The 20,293-nt window shown below is 36.3% G+C and overlaps 1 protein-coding gene across 4 annotated transcripts in view; it reads left to right on the top strand.

The window, feature by feature from the left end:
- RBM27 (RNA binding motif protein 27) overlaps positions 1-20,293 on the top strand; it is a 79,696-nt gene that overhangs the window by 7,453 nt on the left and 51,950 nt on the right. For 2 of the 4 annotated variants that reach the window (XM_082726042.1, XM_082726040.1), the window contains exons 2-6: positions 7,072-7,190; positions 8,711-8,835; positions 16,667-16,758; positions 17,425-17,618; positions 18,346-18,606. In XM_082726042.1, the coding sequence (XP_082582168.1) occupies positions 7,072-7,190; positions 8,711-8,835; positions 16,667-16,758; positions 17,425-17,618; positions 18,346-18,606 (791 nt within the window). Of the gene's footprint in view, positions 1-7,071; positions 7,191-8,710; positions 8,836-16,666; positions 16,759-17,424; positions 17,619-18,342; positions 18,607-20,293 lie in introns of all 4 variants that reach the window. The other 2 variants (XM_082726041.1, XM_082726039.1) reach the window with 1 other exon arrangement.

Here is a 20,293-nt window from a genome sequence, read left to right as displayed (position 1 = left end):
TACTTGTTTTTCCAGTGTTGTTTTATTGAAGGAATAATCAATCTGAACACAGATCAGAAGCAGACTTTTTGTTTTTTTATACACTTTTTTTCTTATAAAAATGCAGAAAAAAAGAAAATTATTTGTATTTATTTCTAGTTTCTCTTGGGTATATGAACTTCCATGTGATAGCTTCCATATGATAGCTATAATCAGACTCAAATGTAGAATTTTTTATCTGTATTTTTCCATTTGACCTTCTTATCAGAAACATTTTTCATATTTGTATATTGTTTTTATAACCATTGCTTTGCCTAATATTTCATGAACAGTAGAATGGTTGTGCTGACTTGACTTTTTCTGTTAAAAATAATGCTGTTTTCAGGGGTGCCTGGGTGGCTAGTCGGTTAAGTGTCTGCCTTCTGCTTAGGTCATGATCCCAGAGTCCTGGGATTGAGTTCTGTTGGGCTCCTTGCTCAGCGGGGAATCTGCTTCTCCCTCTGCCTCTCCTCCTACTGATGCACATGCTCTCTCTCTCACTTTCTCTCTCTAAAATAAATAAAATCTTAACAAAAATATAAAGTTCTTTTTACACCACACACACATACATATATCTATCTATCTAGTGTTAATTAGATATCAGTATTTTCTGTGTTTGGCTTTATTTCCTGAGACTAACTTCCCTGAAGCTAACTACAGCTACTGGTCAGAGAACATCAACTTAAAAAAAAAAAAAAAAAATTATTTATTTTAGAGGGAGGGGGACCATGTGTAGCTGGGCGGCGCACCTGCACATGGAGGGGGAGAAATTCAAGAGACTCCCCACTGAGGGTGGAGCCCTACTCCGATTGATCCCAGGACCCTGAGATTACCACCTGAGCTGAAACCCAGTTGGACAGTTAACCAACTGAGCCATCCAGGCACCCCGTTAATATGAACCCCATGAATATTTATTTTTAAAGATTTTATTTATTTATTTGACACAGAGAGAGAGAGAGATCACAAGTAGGCGGGGGTGGGGGTGGGGGTGGGGGGCGGTGAGTAGGCTCCCTGCTGAGCAGAGACGACCGCCCCCCAATACAGGACTCCATCCCAGGACCCTGAGATCATGACCTGAGCCAAAGGCAGAGGCTTAGTCCACTGAGCCACCCAGGCACCGAGAATATTTTTATTGGTTGTTGATATACATTAAGAGATCATGTTTTGTTTTTTTTCCTCCCAGTGGCTCAGTAGCATATTCATTAATTGTCTCACTTTTTTAGTATATGTGCTGTGGAAGTGAGCATAATTGTCTCACTTCTAAAACAAATATTACACCAAGGTAGAACTTAAAATTGAGGGGCACCTGGGTGGCTCAGTGGGTTAAGCCTCTGCCATTGGCTCAGGTCATGATCCCAGGATCCTGGGATCAAGCCCCACATCAGGCTCTCTGCTCAGCAGGAAGCCTGCTTCCTCCCTCTCTCTCTGCCTGCTTCTCTGCCTACTTGTGATCTCTGTCAAAAAAATAAATAAAATCTTAAAAAAAAAAACAACTTAAAATTGAGCCCATATTCAGAAACGTAGACTTTTCTGGAAATGGAAGAGATTTAAGTACTGTTGGTTTTTCCTAAAACAAATAGACTTCGATTTTTTTAAAAGATTATTTATTTATTTATTTATTTGACAGACAGAGATCACAAGTAGGCAGAGAGGCAAGCAGAGAGAAAGGAAGGGAAGCAGGCTCCACGCTGGGCAGAGCCCTATGCGGGGCTCGATCCAGGACCTTGGGATCATGACCTGAGCCAAAGGCAGAGGCTTTAACCCACTGAGCCACCCAGGCGCCTAGACTTTGATATTTTTAAGTAGTGTTTCTTGGGTTGGGGACTAAGGTAAAGAAAGACCTTTGCTCTTTGGTCTTGGGATTGGGTATATGTATGAAATCTGTGAAGCTGATGGGCCAGCATAGCAGATGTGTCATAATACCTGCAGTGGAGATTTCATTAAGGAGGAAAAAGACAAATTAGAGGTTTTACACATAAAACCTCATATTACTTTAGATTTTTAGGGCAATATCTCTGTTAACTTCCCCTGATGAAAATTCATTCTTGTTGATAGTTATTTTTTAAATAAAAGATAGATAATTGAAAGATGTTCTTAGAACGTTATTATGCAAGATGTGAATTTTAAGGAGTCCTCATATTTCTAATTTCCATTAAACTTACAGAGATTTCTTTTGTTTGTTCTTTAATTAGAACAGAACTACTGGTTGAGCCATAGAATGCAGATTTACAGTAGGAAAGTACATGTGGTATAAAATAGATTTTTAACTCTGTGGAATCGTAACTGAGTTTTCGTTCCATAGGTGTGCTTTCTGCCTGATCTTGAGTGGATCACTTAATTTGTCTTTACATACTTACAAATTTAGGTATCTATAAAATCAATAGTAATCCCTTGATTGTACTGTTAAGGCCTTTTAGAGACTATAATAGAATAGTAATTTTAGATGGGTATTACTGTGTTTTCTAATCTCTTTTTATAACAGAAGCCCCTTTCTATCTAGAAATGTGTGTATTTAATATAGCCATGGATTTAAAATCTTAAAATCATCTTCATTCCCAAATATTCTTGTCCCTGTAGTTACTTAAAGTGAATTTTCATAAGCTTTGGTTACAAATAAATAGCTAAAGGATTTTAAATACTCTGAGGTAAGAGAAGTAAGAAGTAGTTCTGCATTTGTTGTGTAAATTATCAAGGATCTTAGTCATGCTCGGATTTTTGCAATTCACTCTGGAAGTTTGGTTGGGCTACTGTTAGCATTGGTGCTGTAGCTACTGCAGTATTATAATTGTCAGTTTTTAAGGATTATATAGTGGGGGTGATGAAAGAATAAATAAGAACTGTGATAAAGGTACAGAAAATTACAGCATGAAATTCCCCAGTGTATTTAAGTTTCACCATTTGATCGGTGTGATTTACTATTTCAGACCACCAATATCCTTCATAGTGTACTTTATGGATACAGATTAAGAACTGTTAAATTTAAATGGTCCCATTCCGTTGGCTGTAAACATGCTTTTTGTATTTGGTACAGAATTCTAACTATCAGTTACTAACAATCACTCATATTGCACAAATACTTAATATCTGTGATCACTCTCTTAAGAATCTAGATTTTTTTTGCTCTTTTACCTTCTTGTAACTATTCATCTTGAAGCTTAACACATCACATCAAAATATATTTCATCAGGAGCAACCTTACTCTGCATTTGTTTTTCAGAGTGTGAAGACTAAATACATGTTTAAGGTATCTGGGTTTGTTTAACTCCCCTCATTTATCCAGTAATCTCAATGTTGTGCCTGCTTCTTGCTAGAAACCTGGTATTACCCAGCTTTCTACCTTTTGGGTCATGAGACTCCTCAAAGTTTCTCCTAACAGCAGAAAAAAAAGAGATAGTCTCTTTCTACCATTCTCACTTATTTTTATTTTTAAAAATGTTATTCATTTATTAGAGAGAGAGAACTCGCGTGCCTGTGAGCACAAGTTGGGGGAAGGGCAGAGAGAGGAAGAAGCAGGCTCCCCGCTGATCAGGGAGCCCAATGAGGTGCTTAGTCCCAGGACCCAGGGATCAAGAACTGAGCCAAAGGCAGTCGCTTAACCGACTGAGCCAACCATGCGCCCTTGCCATTCTTATTTTTATTTTATTATTTATTTATTTATTTATTAAAAGATTTTGTTTATTTATTTGACAGAGAGAGATCACAAGTAGGCAGAGAGGCAGGCAGAGAGAGGAAGGGAAGCAGGCCCCCTGCTGAGCAGAGAGCCTGATATGGGGCTTCATCCCAGGACCCTGGGACCATGACCTGAGCTGAAGGCAGAGGCTTAACCCACTGAGCCACCCAGGAGCCCCCCATTCTTATTTTTAAAAATCCTTTTCTTTCTCTGTTAAAATATCTTCCTTATCCAGGATCTGAACTTTTTAAGTAAAGGTAGAAATCTGATAGATTTTTTTTTTTTTAATCCTCTCCCATTCGAATGTTGATTAGAACTATTCTGACCAAATACCTTACTGTTTTCAGGAGTGAGATCAAATCTCTCTACACATTTCTGTTTTAAGGGGTTTATGGATTAGCCAAGGTGAGAATGGCCTCTGTAACATTTTTGAACATACTATTATTTGTTTTATTATTTATTATTTTTTTTGGATTGAGTTATTGACATACAATGTTATATTAGTTTCACATATACAACATAGTGATTTGATTTATACATGGTGTAGTGGTCATCACAATAAGTCAAATTACAGTCTGTCACCATACAGAGTTATTAGAATATTATTGATTGTATTCCTCAGGCTATACGTTACATCCCCACGTCTTACTTTGTAATTGGAAGATTGTGTCTCTTAATCCCCTTCACCTATTTCATCCATTTTCTCTCCCCACCCCCCGCATCAGCTCCCCTTCCTCTTGCAGCCATCAGTTTGTTTTCTGTATCTGTGAGCATTTCTGTTTCTTTTGTTTTTTAGATTCCACATGTAAGTGAAATCATACGGTATTTGTCTTTCTTGGACTTAGCACACTTAGCATATACCTTATAGGTCCATTAATGTTTTTGCAAATAGGAAGATTTCATTCTTTTTTATGGCTGAGTAATAATACATTATATCTATATATACCATGTCATTTTTATCTTCTTTATTCATTTACCTATCAGTGGATTTTTTTGGTTGTTTCCTTATCTTGACTCTTGATGAACGTAAGCGTGCATATGTCATTTTGAATTAGTGTTTTCATTTTCTTCAGGTAAATAGAAGTGGAATTACTGTATGATGTCATAGTTCTGTTTTTCATTTTTTGAGGAACCTCCATACTGTTCTCCATAGTGGCTGCACCAGTTTACATTCCTATCAAGCAATGCATGAGTGTTCCCTTTTCCTTACATTCTCACCAAGTTGTTATTGCTTGTCTTTTTTGTTTGTTTGTTTGTTTGTTTGAGATTTTATTTTTCAATAATCTCTATACCCAACATGGAGCTTGAACTCAAAATCCCTAGATTAAGAGTCACATGTTGTACCCACTGAGCCCGCTAGGTGCCCCTCTTGTCTTTTTGATCATAGCTGTTCTGACAAGTGTGAGGTGATCTCTCTTTGTGGTTTTGATTTGCATTTTCTAGTGGCTAGTGATGTTGATCATATTTTTAAATGCCTGTTGGCCATTTGCATGTCTTTTTTGGAAAAATATGTGTTCAGGTCCTCTGCCAGTCTTCTCTTTTTTTTTCTTTAAAGATTTTTTTTTCTTTGATTTAATTATAGTTGACAGGTATTTTTTGTTTGTTTGTTTTAGGACTTCTATTCATGTTTTGATCAGATTGTTTTTCTGATATTGATCTGTCTATCCATTTGAGAATTTAGAAGTTGGGTTTACCAAGGTAATCTGTTTGAAAATGGAATTTACATTTTTTACGTAAGAAAAATCCTGGCTAAACTGCCTTTTTTTTTTTTTTAAGATTTTATTTATTTATTTGGCAGAGAGAGATCACAGGTAGGCAAAGAGGCAGGCAGAAGAAGAGGGGGAAGCAGGCTTCCCGCTGAGCAGAGAGCCCGATGTGGGGCTCCATCCCAGGACCCTGAGATCATGACCTGAGCCGAAGGCAGAGGCTTAACTCACTGAGCCACCCAGGTGCCCCTAAATTGCATGTTTTTATTAATGTGTAGCTCCTAATCTTGCACACTTACACTTTCTCCTAGTGCACTTTGATCCTTACCCATAACATTAGCTCTGAGTTTTGTAAGATTGACAGTCACTGAAAGTTGCTTCCTTGGATTTGGTGCATAAATGTGCATTGATGTTCAAAGAATTAGCCTTTCCCACAGCAATATTGGCAGTAAAAATTTTTATTTTATTGAAATGTGAACTTTAAAAATATAGACAAGAAGAAAGTAAAGGTGCTGCTGGCTGATGCTTGGTTTTCTTTTTATAAAATTCGCTTTATGTACTTAAAAATATATTTTTCCTATATACATAGATGCACACATCTATGTATATATATTTATGTGTAATATCTGAATATATCTAAATATGCTTATTTATATATATTTATATATAAATATAATTTACATATAAATTATATATATATATAAATATATAAATATAAATTGTAAGGTAGATAAAATATTAGGCCTGAAGATTGCTACATGTTAGGAATTGACAACTTAGGGAATGTGGTTTTGAATGTTGAAAGACAGGTGACTGGGGCATCTGGCTGGTCTACCTTCAACTCAGGCCTTGATCCCGGAGTCCTGGGATTGATCCCCACGTCAGGCACCTTGCTCAGAGAGGATCCTGCTTCTCCTTCTCCCTCTGCTTCTCTGCCTGCTTGTGCTCCCTCACTCTCATTTGTTCTCAAATAAATAAAATCTTAAAAACAAAACAAAGCAAAACCCAAAAGACAGGTTACTACTGCCTAGGAAAAAAGAAAAAGACAAGTAGATAGAGGCTGTCCTTACTGCCCTTCTACCACTTCTTTTCTTTCTCTTCTAGGTCCCAGATTTTTTTCTTTCTTGCTTGTAGCTGCTAGAGTATTTGTCAGTAATATTTAAGGTGTTAACCTTCTTGTGTTCTTATTTTTTAAAGAGATCCTTAAGATACTGAGAAGATTATCAGTGGACTTGATCACTATTTTTAGTTGCTGGTACCTGGGGTTATAGGGAATGGGGGAAAGGTGTCCCACTTGCCCTGGTTTTTCATCCTTGGTTACATGGAACAACAGATAGTTCTTGAGGATATCAACAGTGCTTCTAGAGCAGTGTAACTCAGGGGTTGATTGCCACCCTTTCCCTGTTACCATTGAGAAAGCAAACATGCAGATTTGGTTCAAAATTCTGGGTATAATTAGAAAATTGAACATAGGAGACACAGTTTTATAAAAATAAGCAGAAAGGAACAGTGTTGCTTGCATTATGTATATGCTCTTTGTTACACAAATCACCTTTGTTTGCAATCACTTTATTTTAAAGACCTTTATTTTTCCAAAATAGGGGTGACTTTATTAATGACATCGTTATTTGAAAAAAAAAAAATTTGAAAATTTTTGTTTTCTCTTTGTCTAACTAGATGTGATGCTGACCCTTCAGCCTTAGCCAACTATGTTGTAGCACTGGTCAAGAAGGACAAACCTGAGAAAGAATTGAAAGCCTTTTGTGCTGATCAACTTGACGTCTTTTTACAAAAAGGTAATTATTATGTGCCCCCAGACACATATTTACGTTTTAAATTTAAAGCTTTGAGTAAAATATTGGAAATTAAAGTTTGGAAGGAAAGAAATCAGTCATCAAGTTTACATAAAAATGACAGGAATCCTACCTAAAAGTTCAGTGCACTGTCTCTCTGTATTCACCTATTGAAAAATCCTTTAACATTTGAATATGTCCATTCCTGTTAATTATTTATCATGTATTTTGGAAGACCTTTTTCCCCCCTTTTGTTTCCTTCTCTGCTTCTTTCTTGTGTTGAAGCAGTTGTGACTCCAATGCTTTTTTGGGGGAATGGGTCCTCTGTAGCTTGTAGCAGAGTCTAGTTGATGATTGGCAGTGTGACAAGTTGTAGATAATGTAGCTTCTAATGTCCTACTGCTTATTAGGACACTGAGCTACTTCTTTTTCCCCCTCTTGGCTGGAACCTTCCTGACCCTTCCTGTCCAGGAAGAGATGGACATGATCTTCTCTTTGTGCTTTTAACTTCTGATCTTCTTACCAAAGTCCTTTCCATATGTGCAGAACTTCCTGGAGTCCTCCCCTGCTAATTCTCTGACCTCAGCTCCTACCACTCCCCTTCACTTGTTCCATTCTATCCACCTTGTTCTCCTTGCCTTTTTTTTTTTTAGCCTGGCAAACATGTTCCCAACTCAGGGCTTTTGAACTCATTTTACTCTTGCTTGAAATGGTTTCTTCTCTAATGGTTTCTGGTGTCTTCTCAAATGTGCCTTTTCAGAGTAGTTTCCTTTGAGTGCTTTATGTACAGTATATTATATCTCATGCCCCTATTCATCCTTTCCTCTTCTCAGTCTGGCTTCATTTTGTTTGTCATGGCGCTTGTCACTTCCTGCCATGTTAAGTGTTTGTTTGCGTTTTTATCTGTGTCTCCCCGCCCCCGCATCGTTTGTCTTTCCTTTGTTGAGAACGGCTACTTGGAACCTGCAGAGCTTGGTACATAGAATGTATTCAATAAATATTGTTGAATATATGAAAGGAATGTAGTTAATGCATACTTACTGGTTGATCTAACAGTTGGTATGAGAAGATACCCTTTAATTCAAATATCTCCTTAGAAAGGAAAGATGGTAAGTAAGTATGGCTTCTTACTTGAAAAGTTAGAATTACATAGTTTTGGGTGAATTTTAGGGCTTTTTTTTACACATAAAAAATCCAGTGATTTCTCATATATATATATATATATATATATATGAATATTCATCTTATATGAATATATGAACATATTATATGAATATATATTATAAATATAAGAATATTTATTCTCATATATGAATATTTTCTTTTGAAATTATTAATTTGTATTACTTGGTTTATAGTAGTTTCAAAATCCAGAAATAGTATCCTTCATCATAAGGGTTAGACTCATTTTTAGTTCTACCACCAGTATTTGAGATGTTCTGCTTTCCTCACCTTTGCCGTAGAGTGTTTTCAAACATCTGGCTTTGTTTGTGCAACACTTAAATAGTGTTTCTTCTCCTTAGAAACTTCAGGTTTTGTGGATAAACTGTTTGAAAGTCTCTATACTAAGAACTACCTTCCACCTCTGGAACCAGTTAAGCCTGAGCCAAAACCACCAGTCCAAGAAAAAGAAGAAATTAAAGAAGAGGTAATACAAAATTTTCTTTGCCTTTGGGGACTTTTAAGATCCTATTACTAGTATCATTCTTAGTTGGAAGTTGACCTCTTAAAAGTAATCATCTGTTGATTGAAATTTCTGTGTTTGGCACATGATACAGATTCTTTATCAGGGCTTCTAAGTTCTTTGGACTTGAAATGTTGGAAGAGTTTCAGATAGTGTGTTTAGTGTTCCAAGAAAAAGTTTAGTAATATTGAGGAATTCAGAGAAATCTTATTCAGGGACTTTAGAAACCGAAAACTTGGTTAAATGTAGAGGTTTGATTAAAGTAAAGTATTGATAAAACCTTAAGAGAAATTATTAAGTAACACATTTCCATATACTCGACCATCCATTTTCTCTTTTTTAGCCAGAGTATTTTTTTATAATTAATGTAGTTATAAATATCATTGTTAATGAATGAAAGAAAAAGAAAAAAATGTTTTTATAATGTTGAAGTACAAAAACATTATTATTTATGGTAATCTAATTGTTTGAACCAAGGGGAAAATTTTATAGAGTTCATTCATAATTCTTTTTATATATAGACAAAACAGTGTTGTATAAGAATATGGGCTCTAAAATCAGGCTGCATGAGTTAAAATTTTTGTTCTAAAATAAGTTACTTATTTGCTTCATTTTGAAATTAGGAAAATGATCATTACTATGATCTACTACTAAGTAGTGGTGAAGTACTACTAAGTAGTACTATTGAGTAATACTTCATTGAGATTTAAATGAGATTTTGTATACTTACACATCCTAATCAACTCCCTGGTACATAAAAATTTGTTATTATGCAGAAATATTTATTAACTTTTATTTTTATTATGAGTATCTAATAAGCTTTTTATTTAGGAATGATTTTAAGTTTACATAAAAATGACAGGAATCCTACCTAAAAGTTCAGTGCACTGTCTCTCTGTATTCACCTATTGAAAATTAGCCCCATTTGCTCTCTTTATATGTTAACACCCCAGACCATCATGTTCTGAATCTAGGAGTAAGTTAGATACATCATGATCTTCCAGTATTCTGCATTTCATAAGAATAAGGATGTTCTATTACTTTTTTTTTTAAGTTGGCTCCACACCCAGTGTGGAGCCCAGCGTGGGGCTGAACTCACTAGTGTAGAGATCAAGATCTGAGCTGAGATCAAGAGTCAGATGCTTAACCGACTGAGCCATCCAGTCATCCTGAGGATGTTCCTTTAGATAGCTATAATATCATAACTAGTTTCATTAAATTTAATAAAATATCTGTATTTCAGTTTTATCAATTGACACATCAGTGTCCCCGTTGCCTTTTTTTTTCCCTCCCCAAAAAAGTTTCCCCTTTTTTATAGATTTTTTTTTCTCCTCCAGTACAGGATTCAATCTAAGGATCATGTATTGCATTTAGTTGTCATTTCTGCTCTTAAAATGCTAGGTTGATTGAATGGATCCATCATTAAAAGAAAACAAAAGAAGTCATTAAATGACTATATTTAAGATCAGTGGAAACCACTGTCACAGTTTTGGTTTTGGCTCATGCCTTGTAATTGTTTTATAAAATCTTATTAAAATAGGAAAGACTCCTGGTGTGTTATTTCAAGTAATGGAAATAAGAGGAAACTTATCTACCATTACTTGATAATGTATAATTTTGGGTCTATGTGTATATGTTAAATCTTTAAGAAATAGTTAAAATCTTTGTGCTATCTGTCCTTTTCTATAGTTGTTGAAATTCAGCGTACCAGAAATATCTGTTTGAAAGATAGCTGGTTTGAATATAGGAGAAAAATTGCATTATTTTGAGTTTGGAAGGACAGTTTGAAAAAACATCACATTGTTATGCCATTTCATTTTTGTATCTTTATTTATTTATTTTTATTTATTTATTTTTTAAAAGATTTTATTTATTTATTTGACAGAGAGAGATCACAAGTAGGCAGAGAGAGAGGAGGGAAGCAGGCTCCCTGCTGAGTAGAGAGCCCGATGCGGGACTCGATCCGAGGACCCTGAGATCATGACCTGAGCCGAAGGCAGCGGCTTAACCCACTGAGCCACCCAGGCACCCCTCATTTTTGTATCTTTATAGTAAATCCTAATTTTGAAAAGTTTGAGGTGGCTATCAGCTTCTGTGTGTAAATATTCCAAATGATACTGTCTGGCATTTTTCTTGTTTCCTAAGATTTTTATACACAACTTAATTGTCATCATTGACATAAATAATAGCTCATATGATAGTATATAAACTAGTTTATAGTAATTCTGTTAGTGTGGAGTGAAAGGGGTCTGAAGTACCACACACCATTGGCTAATGGGCTGTGTTTCTGGTCTGTGCGGAGTTAATGCTCAGAACAGTGTACAGAGGTTCAAATCCACCTAAGACCTAGCCATTTTAACTTTATTCCTGGGTCCCCAGTTAACGTTGTACCATCAGTAGTTTTAACAGATTATTGGTCACACGGGGAACCATGTAAGAATTTGGATCATTGCCACAACTCAGGTGCAGGAAAAACCTTTGGTATATATGTGCCATATTTATGAAGCACAGTGTATTTTATCTGTAGTTGGAAGATGACTTGTGAATTTTCTATTCTTACAATTGGCTGTTACTAAACCCTTACCCTAAGTTCATGCATAAGCAAAAGAATCATCCATTGTGATAAAAGATCTTAAGTATTATAATTCCCGATTTGCACTATGCCTGGTCATCTGAAATGTTAGAAGGCAGTTTTTCTTAGATATGGATTTTTGACTGGAAATATGAGAACCTGTAGCAGTTTTTCCTTCCTTTGTTTGAAAATATATTTCGTTTTAATTTTTTAACATATTATTATATTGTAGAGAATTTTCAGCATACGTCATAAGGGACAGTTGTATAATGAATTCTTACCTTTCATCACTCAACTCCAACAACCCATCAGTCCATGGCCAATCCTGCCCAACCAAATACCTGTTTGGTATACATTTTTTTTTTTTTTTTTTTTTTAAAGTAGGCTCTACACCCAGCATGGAGGTCAAGACCTGAGCTGAGATCAAGAGTCAGATGCTCAACTGACTGAACCGTCCATGCATCCCTTATTTATTATACTTATATATCAAAAAGTGTTTAGTAGAATGGAGGCTCTTAGACTTGTGTAGCTATGATAGATCAAGATAATGAATAATTAAAACTTATATGTGCAATGATTAGACTTCTAATAGAGGATGTGAAGTAGAAAGATTTAAGTCAGGTGGACAACATAGGAGAAAAACTTTAAAAATTACTGTGCCTGGTGATACCATGATTCTATAAAGAAATCTACTTTTCATATTCTTAGAATAGTAAGATTGAAGTAGATGAGAGGTTTTGGTTTATGAAGTTGTAAGTTTATTTATTTTTTAATAATCTCTCTACCCATCATGGGGCTTGAACTAAATGACTCTGAGATCAAGAGTCGCATATTCTTTCTAATGGAGCCAGCCAGGTGCCCTGAAATCTTCATATAGAATTTAAATCCAAGAATATATAGGATTATAATGCCAGATATATGTATGTATACACACACACCCATATATATGTATATATACACACACACACACACACTCACTTTTTATTTTTATTTTTAAAATATTTATTTATTTATTTAACAGAGGGATAATAGTGAGAGAGATCACAAGTAGGATGAGCAGCAGGCAGAGGGAGAGGGAGAAGCAGCCCTCCCTCACTGAGCAAGCAGCCTGATGCGGGACTTGATTCTAGGACCCCGGGATCATGACCTGGGCTGAAGGCAGATACTTAACTGACTGAGCCATCCAGGCACCCCCCAAATAACTTATTTTAGATTAAGTTAGAAATAATTGTGGAAAAACATATCCCTAGCCACCAGGAAGTTGTAGAAAATTTATAAAATGGAGAAGAATGCAGATTATTATTATTTTTTTTTTTTTAAAGATTTTATTTATTTATTTGACAGAGATCACAAGTAGGCAGAGAGGAAGGCAGAGAGAAGGAGGAAGCAGGCTCCTTGCTGAGCAGAGAGCCCGACACGGGACTCAATCCCAGGGCCCTGAGATCATGACCCAAGCCGAAGGCAGCGGCTTAACCCACTGAGCCACCCAGGCTCCCCTCAGATTATTATTTTTCAACTTTTAAAATGTATTTGTAAGAAGCCAGAATAATGAAAGAAGTCTCCATGTACCCATCATTCACCTTCAATATTTACAGATCTAGGAGCAGTGATCTTTTACTATAGTTCAGCCAGTTTTTAATCCTCTTAAATTACTTTGAAATAAATCCCAAAGATATCATTTTATCTATAAATACTTAATATGCATGTTTCTAAAAGATAATATTTTAAAAGTGATATTTTTAAAAATTTATATAAAAGTAATTCCTTAAAATAGTAACAGATACCTAGTTAGGGTTTAAATTTCTGATTGTTCATGAATGTCCATTTTTCCCCATTTGTTTTAATCAAGATCTAAATAACCAGGTTGGTTGATATTTCTTTTTTTAAAAAGATTTTATTTATTTGAGAGAGAAGGTGTGCATGTGTGTGTGCACACACACATGCACACAAGAGTGAGGAGGAACAGAAAGGGAAGAAGAGGGACAAAGCAGACTCTGTGGGGAGTGCAGAGCTTGCGTCAGGCCTATACCAGGACCTGGGATCATGTCCTGAGCCAAAACCAAGAGTTAGATGCCTAACTGCTTAACTGACTGAGCCACCGAGGAGCCCCTGAAATTTCTTTTTTTCTTTTTTTTTTTTTTTAAATGTCCTTTTCCTTATTCCCTCTCACTTCCCTCTCTCCAGGGTAACCACTATTCCTTCCTCTAGTACCATGTACTAGTTTCTCCTGTTTTTTCCATTTTATGTAAAAGGAATCACAGTTTTTGCCTTTCTTTAGTTTTTTTTTTAAGTTTTTGTTTTTGGGGCGCCTGGGTGGATCAGTTGGTTAAGTGGCTGCCTTTGGCTCAGGTCATGATCCTGGGGTCCTGGGATTGAGCCCTGTATCAGGCTCCTTGCCCAGCGGGGAGTCTGCTTCTCCCTGTACCTCTGCCTGCCAATGCCTGCTTGTGCTGTCTGTCAAATAAAGAAATAAAATATAAAAAAAAAAAAAAAAGATTTTATTTTAAAATCTCTACACCCATCGTGGGGCTTGAACTTAAAACCTTGAGATCAGGAGTAGCATGTTTCACCAACTGAGCTGGTCACGTACCCCCCATTAGCTTATTATGTGAGGTTCATCCATATTTTGCAGGGCCTTTGACTTCTTAATAGCATTATTGAAATACAACTCCCCTACTATACCATTCTCCTATTTACAATGTACAAATGTGATGGTTTTTATTGTATTCAGAGTTGTACAGCCATCGATGTCCATTATAATCATTTTCATCATCCAAAAAAGAAATAGTGTACCCATTAATCTCTTGCCCTCCAACCCTTCTCCTCCAGGCCCCTCCCCCTCTCTTAGGCAACCACTAATCTTTATTTCTTTATGGATTTGCCTGATCTGGATATTTCATGTAAATAGAGTGATACCATTTGTAGTCTTGTGACTGGCTTCTTTCTTTCACTTCGCATAATGCTTTCAGAGTTCATTTGGTTGTATCATGTATTCTTTTTTTTAATGGATGAATAATACTCCATTTTATGGATATATCACATTTTCTTTTCTTTTTCCTTCTAATTTTTTTTATTATGTTAGTCACCATATAGTACATCATTAGTTTTTGATGTAGTCTTCCATGATTCATTGTTTGTGTATAACATCCAGTGCTCCGTGCAGTATGTGCACTCCTTAATACCCATTACCTCACATATTCTTTGTTAGGTCATCAGTTGATGCGTATTTGGGCTGATAGGCAAGCGGTTAATACATTTTGCTTTTAGGAATAATGCTGGTGTGAGCATTTATGCCCAAGTTTTTAGATGATGTTATATTTTTATTTCTCTTCAATCCTTTAACTTTTTTTTTTTTTTTAAGATTTTATTTATTTATTTGACAGAGATCACAAGTAGGCGGAGAGGCAGGCAGAGAGAGAGAGAGAGAGAGCAGGAAGCAGGCTCCCCGCTGAGCAGAGAACCCGATGCGGGGCTCGATCCCAGAACTCTGGGATCATGACCTGAGCTGAAGGCAGAGGCTTTAACCCGCTGAGCCACCCAGGCGCCCCATTTTAGATTTTATTTATTTATTTCAGAGAGAAAAAGAGAACATGAGTAGGAGGAGGAGCAGAGGGAAAGGGACAAAGCAGAGTCTGTACTGAGCACAGAGCCTAATGCAGGACTTGATCCCATGACCCTGAGATCATGACCTGAACTGAAGTCAAGAGTTGGACACTCAACCGAGTCACCCCAGCTTCTTGATCCTTTAACTTTTTTTTTTTAAGATTTTATTTATTTTTTTGTCAGATGGAGATCACAGAGAAGCAGGCAGAGAGAGAGGAGGAAGCAGGCTCCCCGCTGAGCAGAGAGCCTGATGCGGGGCTTGATCCCAGGACCCTGGGATCATGACCTGAGCTGAAGGCAGAGGCTTTAACCCACTGAGCCACCCAGGCGCCCCATGATCCTTTAACTTTTTAAGAATATTTTTTCTCCATTAGAAGTTAATACACATCCATCAAAAAAATCCTTGCAAAATACAGAAAAGGAAAAAGATTTCCAAGTTGATGTCTTTTAAGTTTCTCTTAATCTTTAAATCCCCCTTTAAACCTACTTATATCTTTCTCTCTGTCTTCTTTTCCTCACCTCCTTTTTTCCCTTAAATTTTATCTTGTTGAAGGAACTTAGTCTTTTGTGCTATGGAGAGTTTTAACTGTCTGTATTTGTAGATTGCATCCCAGGGGAGTAATATATACTCTTTATTTCCCATAAATAGGTAGAAAGAATGATTTTTAAATATAATCTAAGCAAATGATTCATGTTTTAGCCAGTGCCATATGTTTGCCATATTGTAGCTATCATTTTAGGTTGCCTGAGATTTACTAAATTGTTATCATCTGTCCCATTCACTGACTCCTATTTGTTAAGTAAAGCTTCTCCATTAGATGGACATTTGTTTAGCTCTTGTAAATGACTTTATTTCACCTTTCTCTAGTGGAGGCTATTTATTTGTTTTGAGATTAACTTTTTCAAAACAATAAAATCACAGATGATTTCTGGTCAGTCTTAACTGTTAAGCTTTAAAAGAAGATAGTATTTCCATAAATTCCAATACCATTTTTCTGTAAATCTTGTGAAATGTGTAATTTTATGGCACTTACTAACTGTACCATTAATTCTTGAAACCTTTCCTGTGAAATCTACAGTTCTGAAATTATGAATATATTTTACAATTAGGGAAACAAATCATTTTACTGTATGATACTTAGACACTTCCTCTTTCTCTGGTTTCATTATAAGGGATGAATTGCTGTTTTCCTTCTTACTGCTATTCTTACCTTATATTAATATTTAGGGTGTGTGGGTGGCACAGTTGGTTGAGGGTCCAACTCTTGGTTTTGTCTCAGTTGTTACCTCAGGATCATGAGATAGAGCCCTGTTTTAGGCTCCATGCTGAGCTCTGGAGTCTGCTTGAGATTTCTCTCCTTTTGCACCTCCTGCTTGTGTGTTCTTTCTCTCTCAAATAAATCCTAAAAAAAGAGAAATTAACATTTAAAAATAAGTGTATTACTTTTAAAGTGAATTCAGCATCTTTTTTTACTCCTCTCTGTTGCCTAACTTTTTTGTATATAATTTGCAGTATTTCATTGTATTTGGCCCTCTCTTGTACTAGAAAAATTATCAGATAGATGTGTTTCATAAATAATAGAAGGACTAATCTTTTTCCTATTGAATGCTTTCATATAGGTATTTCAGGAGCCAGCAGAGGAAGAACGAGATGGTAGAAAAAAGAAGTATCCTAGTCCCCAGAAGACTCGTTCAGAATCTAGTGAGCGAAGGTGTGTGTTTATATTTAATTAGGGAGACACTGATAACTTGCATTTTAGTTACTGCAAGGGCATTAATGGGGTTTTAATGTATGTACTGATGCCTCTCTCTCAACTGATTAAAGAAGGAGGTGGTTATCTTCCCTCCGTTCTGTGTTTTTTGTCTTTGTCGTACTTTCTCTTCCTTTTATAAACAGTCATCATTATGTGCTTTCCCCAAGAGCACAGGGGTGGGAGTAGTCTCCTTAGAGGATATTAATGAAATGTTCCATTTGGTTAGGGGTGCTCACTATTAAGATAATCCATAGTATATTATACTACAAATAGTTCAGTTTATATGTTGATTCATCAGCCTGTGATTAAAAAAATTAGTCTTTTGTTTAGGAAAACTTTGGTTCTGCCTTTCTTCTTTTCTCGTTTTAAATTTCTGCTTTTCCCCTACCCCTGCCCATACTTTGGTTTCACCTCTTTTTGTCATTTCTCCCCACCCAGTGTAATTGAGGGAATGTTTTTTCTTTTTATATAATGGGTCAGAGGAATTATGTTGTGGTTTTACAGCTTTCTGAAAAAGCTCAGACACTATGACTTTTGATGAATCGAGGGTATTTCGTACTCCTGATTTGTTGGCGTACTTGGTTTCTATAGTATACATATGGCGTTTATATCTGTGTATTACAGGACACGTGAGAAAAAAAGAGAAGATGGTAAGTGGAGAGACTATGACCGGTACTATGAGCGGAATGAACTGTACCGTGAGAAATACGACTGGAGAAGAGCCAGGAGTAAGAGTCGGAGTAAGAGCCGGGGCCTGAGTCGAAGTCGAAGCCGAAGTAGAGGGCGCAGCAAAGACCGAGATCCAAATAGGAATGTTGGTGAGTAGATGAGGCTTCCTCCTAAAAATCTCTGTATTCCTTATCTTGCTCTGTCTTGAGGATACCAGATCGCCCCTTAAAAGCACGTGTACCTTTACATGTTTGAGCAATGCAAAATCTAGAATTGTCTCAAAAACCTAATGCTAATTTTGTTATAAAGACAGGGCTCTGTTGTCAGGATGGAGTCAAAGGAGTTGGACTGAAATGCTCTTTGTAAGGATATCATAGTACATGCCTGGACTTAAAGTCATTTTGTGTAATTGAAACTAATGTCTTTTAATCAACAAAGCTATCACTGGAGGAAAAGTACCTGTTCCGTCCCTCACCCCCTCACTAAAAATAATTGTTTTGCTTTAAGGTGGTCTGGAGTTTATAAAATTAAAAAGGAAACAGATAAGTAGATAACTGAGATCCCAACCACTGATCTCTCAGGATATCCGTTTGGAAGTTAGTTCTTAGATACCTTCCTTATTAAATATGAGTTTTTTTCCATTATGTATTGATGTCGTTGTTATAAAAGATGATTTTACACAAGTTACTGGTCAAGATATGTCATGTTGTTGATGTTCCTTCTTTTAGGACATATTAATAATGAAAACACTTTGAAATATGGACAACTTAGTGAGTTTATTGCAATATTCTGTTCCCTGTTCTGTGAGAAAACAAACATCGTTAAGAACATAAGTGTCTAATATTATTTCTTGTTTTTATTTTGTCTCCGAAGCAGAGCACAGGGAAAGATCAAAGTTTAAGAGTGAAAGGAATGACTTGGAGAGTTCCTATGTGCCTGTGTCTGCACCACCTCCGAGCTCTTCTGAGCAGTATTCCTCTGGGGCACAGTCTATTCCCAGCACTGTTACTGTGATCGCACCTGCACACCACTCTGAAAACACAACGGAGAGTTGGTCTAATTACTATAACAATCATAGCTCTTCCAATTCTTTTGGTCGAAACCCACCACCAAAGAGGCGATGCAGAGATTATGATGGTAAAAATTCTCTTATATTGTACCCAGAAGTACTAGTAAAGCAAATGTTGCTAATATTGCTAGTGTATGCAGAACTTATCATGGCAAAAAGTCTCTTTTCTCTTACATCCAAAAGTACTAGTAAAGCAAACGTTAGTATTGTATACCTTTTCATTATAGTCCAGATTTTGTTAAAAAGGATGAGTGAGAAAGAAAACCTCCTTTAGCATATGCTTATTTACTTTCTTGATTTAATAGTTTGGCTCTGGTTAAGAGAATGTTCAAATTTGACCCATTTGTTTGTTTCTTATTGTTCTTATTACTTTAAACATTGTAAGTACACCACAAAAATTGGTAGACATTAGGAATTGTAATTTTTTTTTGTAGGTTTTGGTGCTGGGAATTTGTTAAGCGTTATATAACCTACTTAAAATTTTGATTTGCTGACTCTCCACTTGAATGAGTCTATTTGTTTATGTGTGTTTTAATTTTTTATTATGGAAATATTTAAATATTAGTAAAAGTTGACAAAATAATGTAATTAACCCTAATGTATCCATGATCTCATATCAGTAGTTAGGAGATCATGGGCATTTTCGTTTTCATCTGTACTTCTCTCCTTGTTCTCCCAGACCATATCATATGATGTAAATTGCAGACATTGTAACATTTTTTTCTGTAAATACAGAATATCTATTTTTACATTTTATTTAGTTTAAGTAGGAAATACAGTCAAATCATAACTCAGGCATTATCTCATTCTCACCCTGGTCTCCTAGCTACTGAGTTCTCATTCCCAAGGCCAATTTAATGTTACTAATTTCTTGGGTAGCTTTCCAAACATAGTCTTGTATATATGTACGTAAACAGATACATGTAGTCTCCCCTGTTTTCTCTTCTACATAAACCCTAGTATACTCTTCACACTCTTCTGCACGTTTTTTTCACTTAGTGGTATTTTATGGCAGTTATCCTCATTAGGGCTTCCTTCATATCGTTTTTAGGTTTCTTAATTTTGTGAATGTAGGAAAATATGTTTAACTTAATTCATTATTAGTGTGCTTTTGTGGTATTTCTAATATTTTGTTGTTATAAACAGTGCTTCCGTGAATAACCTAGTAAATAATTCCCACTTGAATGTTTTTTTTTTTTTTTTTTTAAAGATTTATTTATTTATTTATTTATTTGACAGACAGAGATCACAAGTAGGCAGAGAGGCAGGCAGAGAGAGAGGAAGGGAAGCAGGCTCCCCTCCAAGCAGAGAGCCCGACGCGGGACTCGATCCCAGGACCCTGAGATCATGACCTGAGACGAAGGCAGCGGCTCAACCCACTGAGCCACATAGGCGCCCCAGCCACTTGAATGTTTTTTGTTTAAATTTTATTTTTAAGTAAACTCTGTACCCAGTGTGGGGTTTAAACTTAAAAACTTGGGGCGCCTGGGTGGCGCAGTGGGTTAAGCCGCTGCCTTCGGCTCAGGTCGTGATCTCGGGGTCCTGGGATCGAGTCCCGCGTCGGGCTCTCTGCTCAGCAGGGAGCCTGCTTCCTTCTCTCTCTCTCTGCCTGCCTCTCAGTGTACTTGTAATTTCTCTCTGTCAAATAAATAAATAAAATCTTTAAAAAAAAAAAAAAAAAACTTGAGAGTTGGTGGTGCCATTGTACCAACTGAGCCAGCCAGGTGCTCCTTCTCATTTGAATATTTTATTTTA

The sequence above is a fragment of the Mustela nivalis genome (genome assembly GCF_964662115.1).
Source record: "Mustela nivalis genome assembly, chromosome: 3".
NCBI classification, from domain to species: Eukaryota; Metazoa; Chordata; class Mammalia; order Carnivora; family Mustelidae; genus Mustela; species Mustela nivalis.
Note: the sequence above shows the minus strand (reverse complement) of the source record. Positions and strands in the feature narration are given on the sequence as shown.